This window comes from Pinus tabuliformis, chromosome J (genome assembly GCF_031772625.1).
Source record: "Pinus tabuliformis cultivar Carrire ecotype Pingquan chromosome J, CPIR1, whole genome shotgun sequence".
Classification (NCBI taxonomy): domain Eukaryota; kingdom Viridiplantae; phylum Streptophyta; class Pinopsida; order Pinales; family Pinaceae; genus Pinus; species Pinus tabuliformis.
In genome coordinates this window covers 475,789,777-475,799,746 of record NC_142295.1, presented here as the reverse complement: position 1 = coordinate 475,799,746, position 9,970 = coordinate 475,789,777, and the positions used below count along the sequence as shown (strand labels likewise).

General features: G+C 35.6%; 1 protein-coding gene across 1 annotated transcript; it reads right to left on the bottom strand.

The window, feature by feature from the left end:
• Positions 1-4,816: 4,816 nt before the first annotated feature.
• On the bottom strand, positions 4,817-7,765 carry LOC149227879 (uncharacterized). The gene is made up of 3 exons (XM_089375592.1): positions 7,401-7,765; positions 7,185-7,314; positions 4,817-6,247 (listed from the first exon to the last, which is right to left on the bottom strand). The coding sequence occupies exons 1-3, from the start codon at positions 7,531-7,533 to the stop codon at positions 5,119-5,121; spliced, it is 1,392 nt and encodes a 463-aa protein (XP_089231718.1). The 5' UTR covers positions 7,534-7,765; the 3' UTR covers positions 4,817-5,118.
• Between the last annotated feature and the right edge of the window lie 2,205 nt (positions 7,766-9,970).

Here is a 9,970-nt window from a genome sequence, read left to right as displayed (position 1 = left end):
TAATACAACCATATAAATTAATTGATTGGTAAATATCTATAAACATCATAACACTTATATCATGATACATGTCACATCACCAAAATTAAAAAATATATAAAAATTAACTAGATTGTAACTTTTATTATTATAAAAAAATAATATATGAATTAAACATATAGGTAAAAGAACATATAACAAGATTATTAACAGTAAGATTCATTCTTACTTACCATAGAGATTCATAACTTGTAAATAGGATGGATTCCAATACCACGGCTTACGAATACCACATGCCAAAAAAACCATAACTCATATTCATACGAATTAAAATTATGGAAACCCTATTCCAAAATAGTGACACCTATGGGCACAATTAGAAGGATAGAAATGGCATAACTACTTTGGAGATAAATCTCAAACTTTGATTTTGTAACATAGCCCCTAGTATCCTTAGCCCCTACTAAGGGGAGAAGGAGGGAATTACTATGATGGTCCGACCTCCAATGTCCTATTATGGAAATGGGGTCCAAATTTTTTGACCATTTTCAACTTCCTCAAAACTTAAAATGGACGACATCATTAAATTCATCTTGTGGATACCTTTCCAACTATATACAATTTTCTCCAATCCAACTCTCAAATCAAAAGATATGGCCATTCAAATATTGAACTATCATATAGTGCCACATCACCAATCCACGTGGTGCTTGCATGGCTATCCAAGTCAACTCCACCTCATTGACACTTGGCGTCATGACTACAACTGTCGACCCATTCATATCAGGTTACATATTATCCCCATTCTATGGTTTACTCGGCCTAACATTTAACATATATATAATATATATACCAGGTATTTGGGTGTGGGCCACTCTACGATCACGTTACCTCGGGAATAAAATCCCGATGGTATTCCTTCTGGTCCCCCATTGAAACTTTGAGGGTGAACCTTTCGGGATGGTGTGGGATCCTATGTGGACTCTACCACAAACATGTTTTTTCACCATTAGTTATCGTTGAATTCTCAGCCCAACCATGCCACATCACCCAAAGGATTAAAACCTGATAGAAATCCACCTGACTCCATAAGAAATCGTGAGGGGAACAATGCTTGGGTGATGTCACCCTCCATGTGGCCCCACTCTCAATGTGCCATGTGTCACTCAGATCCATACCACTTAGACACATAAAACCCTTGAGTATGTGACACGTGTCCTGCTCCTAGATCGCCACATGGATTTGAGGCCATGTCATCTACCACATTGGATGTGGGTCCTGCCTGGTCCTCTATAGCATGGTAAATCAAATTTCATGTTATAAGTGATTTGGGGGTCCTATTCCTCGATACACCAATCATTTAACAAATAAAACCACCACACCAAGTCACCCTCGGAGTAAAATCCTGAGAGATCGTGACATGCCCTTCTTCAAAAGCCAACAGGTTTTAAGACTATTGGGATAATTCAACACTAGTTGTGCTCTAAGAAGATCGTCAGTTCAGAATCTCCCTGCACAATCCATATTAAAATATGTGCAAAACACCCTAGTTGGCTTATAGCCCCTTATAAGCGAAAATCATGATTTACAATGTATTCATGGCATATGGGCCCATTTGGCCATGTATTCCGAGGAATTTTATCTCAGGTGTTCCCTTTGGTGTCTCCTTTAGTAACCTTCGGGGGAAAGTTCCCAGGGTCTTCCAACAACCATGAGCTCTTACCCATCGACAGTTTGGAATTGTCATGTTTAATTAATTTATCACCTCACTTGGTCACAAGATTGAAGAGGGTTTCCACCATTTCCCTTAAAATTCCTACATTTCAGACCTAAGGATTATAGCCTTGCATGCTTTACCAATTATTAGTGCAAAAGTAAAAGGCCTTCACTAGGCTCCAAGTGTGCATGGATATACATATAGTTGTGTACCTCCTTTGGGGCTATCCCTCCTGAGCTTTGCAGAGGCCTTTGGCCAAAACCTAGAAATGGATATATATATATATATATATATATATATATATATATATATATGTATGTATGTATGATAACGATATCTCTCCTGAGTTTTTAATAGTGTTTGACCCATTCAACACACATACACACACATATTACTCATATAAGTAATTCTACCCTTCTTTAGCTTAGAAGTAATAAAATAAGGCTTGATAGCCAATATTTAGTCTACAAAATTAAACTTAACATGGATTTGTCACTTCATTCAAACTCAAGCCCATTAGGCCAATTTTAGGCTTATAATAGTTCATAGATCTACTGGTCTCTTTGACTTATAATAAAAGAGAATAAGTTGAGGAATGCATACAACAAGTCATTCCTTCACTCAAAAATCTTTCAAGAAAATCAACATTCCTTAAGTATGTTGGAAATCACAATCCATATTAGATCACAGGCATAACCAACATATCTAATCAATATAAAAATAAGAAATCACATTGCATAACATGTCATAAGCATTGGACTAGCACATTGAAACAATAACAAGGAGGCCTTAAATCCACACATTTAGCTTATTCTTGAAATTCAAGGTGTAAAGCTTTAGTATACTTATCTGATTAAATGTGCTCAAGAACTAAGATTGGGACTTCGACTCTCCTCCCAATGATAGATAAGCTCCAACTAATTCTTTCTTACAACTATCACCCCCAAGCTAGATTCCAAAGCTTGAGGATGGAATGTTGACAGTGTAACATCGATAATTCTAGTTGAAACAGGGCCTCACGAATAACCCACCTGTACCCACCATCTAATAAGATAACTAAATGCACAAGAACTCACTTCTCTCAACCATTCTCAACTGTTTCCCACCATCATATCATAGGTCCTGATCTTTCTCGGCTTCATCATATGGGTCTTTTGTTTCATAGAAAATCACATCTCTAATCAGTAGAGTAATCTTATCATAAAATGGGAAGGTTCTCTAGTGGAAAGGTACTAATGAATCAATAGGTTCTTCAGACCACAAGATTCTTGGTGGTTTCTTCAATCCTAAGGCAAGCCACCATATGTTGTTTCTTCAAACCTAGACAAGCCACTACCCAATTACAAGAGGAGGAGAGCTCAATATGAAAATATGGGAAGGTTAAACAGTGAAAATCTACTAATAGATCAATGGGTTCTTCAAACCACAAGCTTCTCAATGGTAACCTAAGGAAAGCCACACTCTATGGTTTGTTTAGCCCTAAGGCAAGCACAGAAGGATGAGAGTTGAACATGGGAAGGTTCATTAGCTAGGAAAACTATTGATGGGTAAAGAGATCACCTCTCTAGGTTCTTCCTTAGTGAGTCAAGCCCCAGAGCTTGAACCCCCATGACAACTCCTAGTGGTTTATCGACCTGACAAATACCTGAATGTCTCTTCCCAATCCAGTAGGTTCATTAATTCACAAGCTTCCTAGTGAGTTATTCGGTCTAAGGAAAACCACTCTTGGTGGCTTCATCAGTCCTTGGAAAACCACTGCTCTCTATCCTTCACCAACGAAGCCTCTTTACTTCATCAACTGGTCTATTTTTAGTCTGAGTTCTCCCTCTTTGTCAAGTTTCCTCTTCATGTTCCCTTCATCTTTGTGAGGATTTTCTTGCTTTCTTTTCCCCATGCGTTGACTCTACCCCTTCCGAATGGAAGAATGAATGTTATCAAGAGCCTCTCAACCTCCTTTCACATGGTTTTTCTCTTTGTGTGTGCATAGGGTCCTCCCCCAGCACGTGAGAATATGTTTTCAATAATGCTCCCTTCCCCATCTCGGCCATGATGGTTCTTTCCATTATGGTGGGGTCTACTTAGACCAACCACTTGACAACACAACATAGATTCTCATTAACTCTACCCAACAGGAGCATGGGCCTATCCTCGTTTACAATATATATCAATCAGTGCATGAGTGGCATTTATAGCACCAAGTCTTCAAAGAAATTCTCCTTCCCCAAACTCTGGAATTAGTGTCCTTTTCTCTCATTCTTTTAATTTTATAGTCAAATAATTACAAAAAATATTACAATGTTTACAAGAGGAAATTATTGCAATGTTAACGTACAGGGCTTTTGTTATTAATACTAAGAATTTTCTAAAATATTTAGTGGAGATTAAATCCTTATCATCCACTTAATAATCGTTAAAAATAAAATTAAAATTATAAAACCTCTATTTCAAAATAGGCACACCTCTACTTTTAATTATTATTTAAACATTTAAAATTAGGTTAAATAAAAGATAAATTTGTATCTTTTTAAGATAATTTATTTTTCCAAAATATTAATATTTTCAACTTTTTCCATAAAATTTAAACCAAAATTTGATGAATACCATATAAATATCATTTTTAATAATGATTTTTTCTAAAATTTAAAAGTAAATTTATGCTTTAAGGAACAAATTGATGAAAATATAAAGCTTTAAATTTGCCCCCTTCCACATAAACAAGAAAAAATGAAACGATTAAACGGAAATAATATATTTTCCTAATTTGTAGATTTACAATGGTTGTTGAAAAGAAGAGTATATATAAAACATTGCAGATTTAAGCTAAACAATATTTTCTGTTCACAAATAAAGGCTTTTTTTGTTTAGAATTGTTCACAGTTTTGAGAAATAGCTGTCACTTCAATATCAAGATTCCTGAAGATGCATAATGCTCGCAGCAAAATAAGTGACAATATATACTACTGAAGAATCTCTTGAAGTATGACTCGGACATCTTTTATCCTTTTGGAGGGTAGGATAATACATTAAATATGGAAACACGATCTGACAGTCCATAAATCTGGTGTGATGGCCCAGAAATGGCCACGACAAATATTTGGAAACTAAGAATTTGATCTCTCCTTACTTTATTATATGACGAAAATGCAATCGAATTGGCTATTTTGTTTCTGTATATCTATATATAGGTATTAAAATCTGATCAGCATCGAAACCCTCGAGGCAAACAATAAGAATAAGAGAAAATTAAATTCAAAACTCTACAACCTAAAGGGTTTCGATGCTTTTATCTGTTCCACTCGATCAGGGATTTTATGGGGTTCCACTACAATAACGGTAACCATCCATTGTTACAGAGTATTGACGAATATTTGTTTGAATCCTGCACATCCAAGATAACAAAATCAAGAAAATAATTAAAGAAATCAAATGGGAGAAGGTGCAGATTGGACGCAGGCTAAAGGCGACACTTTCTGCAGAACATTCACCCAAAAATTCACGTCCTGCTCTGCCCGGAATTCTGGCCAAGAGCGAGGGAAATTTGGAACATGCATCTTGTTATTGAAGAGATCGATGGCAGCTTCTTCTGAAAATGATAAGACTGGAAAATTCTGACTTGAAATGCTGCTGCTCCCGTTCATGTACCTGGCAATTTCATAATTAGAAGATAATGCCAGCTGATCCATTGAAGCTATCGCGTCTTCACAAACTGGGCTCAAGGCCATGTGCGAGCAGACTTGAGCGTTGCTGCTATAATATTCCAGTGAATCTCCAGAACAGTTGTGCCATCCTATATTATACTCTTCTTTCTCCCGAAATGTTTGATTTTCCATTGAAAATTTTTGATTGCCAGAAAAACCCAATTCGCACTTAACATGAATGTCTCCATTGCCACTGCTGGCTTTTGGATGAGAATCATCATCTGGGGTTTCCAGTATCTGTTTCAGTGAATCCAGCATTGACTTTTGATCCGCTCCTACAATGGAACCTTCGTTTGATTGGGAGATCATGTTTCCATTAATTAGATTGTTTGCTGCAAATAACAGCTCTGGCTTTTGCTCAGCACGGAATTCCGATGAAACATTTGGATTAAAGAAGAACTTGCAAGTAGAATTCGGGTCATTTCCGTGCTGGTCTGTAATATTGGCGGTGCTTTGTTCTATTTCTTGAAAGCAAACTGGTAGCCCTGTTGCCTGGCCAAGCAATTCGTTTGTATCTTTCCTGTCATTTAGAATTGGAGACTCGTGAGAAGAAGAAACGAGAGAACAACAAGTTTCATATTCCAATTGCTTCTGGAAATACTGATCCGTGTAAGCATTAGCGGTTTCCACATTTGCAGAGCCCTGTAAAGGCAACGACAAAATATCTCTGGGTAATCGAGCTTCCCGCCTTGCATTTCTGCATTTTGTGTCTGTCACGTTTGATGCCGTGGCCGGTGAATGTGTGACCGGATCTATGCCCATGCGCAAAAGTCGTTTCTTTAAATGTGTGTTCCACACGTTCTTGATTTCGTTATCTGTTCTTCCAGGCAACTGCGATGCAATCATAGACCACCTGCATTCCACAAAATATTGGAATAAATGTGGGAATTTTGATTGAAGTTTAGAATTATAAGTTTTGGTTTGTTCTTCCGGGCAACTGCAATGCAATCATAGACCATCTGCATTCCACAAAATATTGGAATAAATGTGGGAATTTTGATTGAATTTTAGAATTATAAGTTTTGGTTAGTTCACATTGCATTATAGAATTGGGTTAATGAAAATGAAGTCTACATATGTATTTTTAAAAGGCATTGTCTAATTCTAAGTTAGTTTTAGTTTTAGTTTTAATTTTTAGTAGGTAGATTTTTTTTTCTAAATTTTTATTTTTGTTGTTTAAAATGGATTGTTAACTTTTATATAGATTGAATATCTTGAAAATATAATATTTTGAAAATTTTTATAACATTAAAATTGTGAGGAGTTTATCATTCAAATTTATAATTTTAATAAATTTTTGTCTGATTCTAACAAAATTAAATTGGAAAATATGATTAAAAATTGCAAATTTACGTACACAAAAAAATACAAAATTACTTTAAAATTGCCTAATTACACATTTTCTGAGTTAAAATTGCAATTAGTTGACGGTGCAATTCATTACAGGAAAGCAGTTTTCTAACATTATCTAATGGATCTGAACAAAGCGGAATGATAAGATTATGGTTGATAACTAATGTTAACCATCAGTAAGTCTAGGGAATTGGCTAAACTGATCACTGTTAATATTATTGGGCAATTGGCTAACTCTATGTTTGCATTTACTTTGTTAAACTCCAGGTAAAACTGTATACCATTGGGAAATGCGAGAATCATACATGAGTTTCCTCAAAAAATTACCGTCAAACAAAAACAGTAACCAGTTTCCCTAAAATTTTTCCCCAAAAAACAAAACAATAATCATTTGTATTGTTTAGAATTAATTAACCAGTGGCATTATAATGCATTACCTGTTTCCCAGCATGGCATGCAGCTGAATAATATTTTCTTCCTCCTCAGGACTAAAATCTCCACGTTTGATGTCTGGTCTCAAATAATTCGTCCATCTCAGTCGACAGCTCTTCCCACATCGAAGAAGTCCTGCATCACCAAACAACATTTTAAGCATTGCAAATTTCAATAAAATTCAAGATTCATCCTAAAACATTTAGGATGAGAATGCTGACCAGCTTGCTTGGGCAATGAACGCCAGTTTCCATGGCCATGTTCTTTAATATATGCAATAAGCTTCTGGTCTTCTTCTGGAGTCCAGGGGCCTTTTTTAAGTCCCATTTTGTCACAGCACGGGGCTCGGCCCATGTTAACTATATATATATATATATACACAGAGAGACCTTGACTAGATCTATATAGACCTGTATTACCTGTGGCTATTATAACACAGTTACATTTATCGAAAAGCAAGAAATGCCCAATGAAGTGCCCAATTTCGTAGACACAAGTCAATGCATTTTCTGCGAAGCCCAGAAACAAATTTGCTCTTTTTTCTCCTGTAGGGTTCGCTTGGTTGACGAAGATCTAGTTGCCTAAATCACAGGAAAAGAAACCCACAGCGAGAAGCCTGCATGTTTGTCAACAATATATAAGATCAGAATTGATTGGCAAGCGTGCCCTGAAATACATAACAAACTGTGTGTAATATGCATGCTGTTTCTGCTTCTGAAAGAAGGCATGGCTGGCTGGACCATTGAGGAGTAGAATGCAAGGCGGTCATAGTAGCAACATTAGCAAGGAACAGCTACCTCTTCACTCATCATCGGCGGAGGAGGAGAAGCGAGATTGATTGTTAGGAGGGCAACTATATCACGTATAAATTAATAAACTGAAAGAGTTCCACAGAAAGCAATATGTGGCTCACTGTCAGCCAAGCTTGAAAATCCCCCCTAACAAGATATCCATTCCTTGTTATAACGAAACGAGCGAGCCGAAGGACTGAGCTGCTGATGGAATAGCTGGCCGCTGCTTCATTGTTTTTTCTCGAAGCATCTTTGACTTGACTTGTCGCGCCACGCTGATTTCCGGGACGGTATGGACTTTGGAAAGAAAAAAAAGATACTTTTTGTATGATTTTGATGGCCCTTCATCCACCCCTGTGGTTTGGGAAAAATCATTATGGAAAACTGTGGGACTTCTTATCCTATTTGGGATGGCTGAAGCCATACGATTCTCGTTGTAGGGATCCACGTGCTGGTCTGATTTAAAGTGGTGGGGATTCTGAGGGGCCGGCCGTTTCGTTGGGTGATTGAAAAATAATAGTGTAGGGGTAAAGTATGGAGCGAATGATTAGCACTGTCAATAAAGGCTCTTGGCTTAGAAGGTAATACAAGTTATGGTATAGTCGGATTGACGTATTTGTTTAAGCAACAAACAAACGTGATGGTCACTAATACAGAGAAATCCACCATTTCACTCTCCAATATAAGGATGGCACTTCATGGCAATTTCACACTTTTTTTTGCATATTCCATACTCTGTTTTCTGTTATTTTCAAACATCTTGTCTTGAGGTGTACTGTCACTCACTTACTACTTCACCATTATTTTTAGGTGCTAGGGTTAATATTTCTTTTAGTTTAGGATGAATAAGATGTTATGGATAATATTTCTTTTTAATTTAGAATAGATACTTTATTTCCCCTCACATAGCTCACCTCAAATTTTTAAAGAAACAGATGGGTGTGCTTCAAGTTACGTGAAATAAATTCCATGTTGGGTTTCAAAATTCATACCTTTAATGATTATTGTTTTATGAATGGTAATAAGCCCACTAGAGAATTAAAAAACTAGAAATCACTATTGTTTAAAAAAAAATTAATTTCTAATGTATTTTAAAAAGGAAATTACTGTTATTTTAGAAAAATTAATTTATAATGTATTTTAAAAAGGGAAAAAAATAATTTTGAATTAAAATAAATTGTAAAATTGAATAATAGTTGATTAATAATTATCATTTTTTTTAAGCGATATGGTTTTCTTTTAAGTAACGGTAATAAGTTAAATTTTGTTTATGAATGATAGGCACCCAAGTAACTAGTGGAATTGGCAAGTGGGTAATTCTTTTATGAATGATAGGCACCCAATGATGATTATTTTTTTTTTGCAAGTGGGTAATTCTATCATCATCTATTCCATCGCTGTGGGTAATTCTCTCATCACACATGATCTATTCCATGGCTATCACGTCACCATTAACTCACCTCAATTTTTTACAATAACAATTATTCTTTTTTTTTACTAGTAGAATCCACAAGCGGTATAATTTGGTATTCGCATTACCTAAGGTCTATTTAGTCATTGAGTACACTATAGGCACATTTACATGCTATACCAAATAAACTATTCTTTTAACTAATAATTATTATTATGATAAGTCATTTTCATTAAATCTCTTATAAGATAAGAGAATAATTAGCATAATGAGATGTTATCAGCTCCATTCAATTTCAAATTATAAAAAAACAATTTTGACCCCTTACTAACACACCCCCTCACATTACCGTACTTGAATAAATTATCGATAATTAAATTGTAAAATAATTAAAATACATAAACGATGAGAAAATTGGCAGACCATTTATGAATTACTTGTACTATACACCACAATGTAATGAAATAATGTAAATATATCACTCGATTTTTGTACTGACAATATTATGAAATAATACAAGCACAATATCACTTTTTGACTTTAGTGCGTAGAGCAGGATAGCATCATACATCTGGAATCTCGTGAACAA

Excerpts from the sequence above, each read along its gene's own strand:
- LOC149227879 (XM_089375592.1), bottom strand. The coding sequence starts at position 7,533 with ATGGGCCGAGCCCCGTGCTGTGACAAAATGGGACTTAAAAAAGGCCCC. Across the intron at positions 7,315-7,400 it reads TTCATTGCCCAAGCAAGCTG|GACTTCTTCGATGTGGGAAG; the intron begins GTCAGCATTCTC and ends TTGGTGATGCAG. Across the intron at positions 6,248-7,184 it reads CATGCCATGCTGGGAAACAG|GTGGTCTATGATTGCATCGC; the intron begins GTAATGCATTAT and ends TGTGGAATGCAG.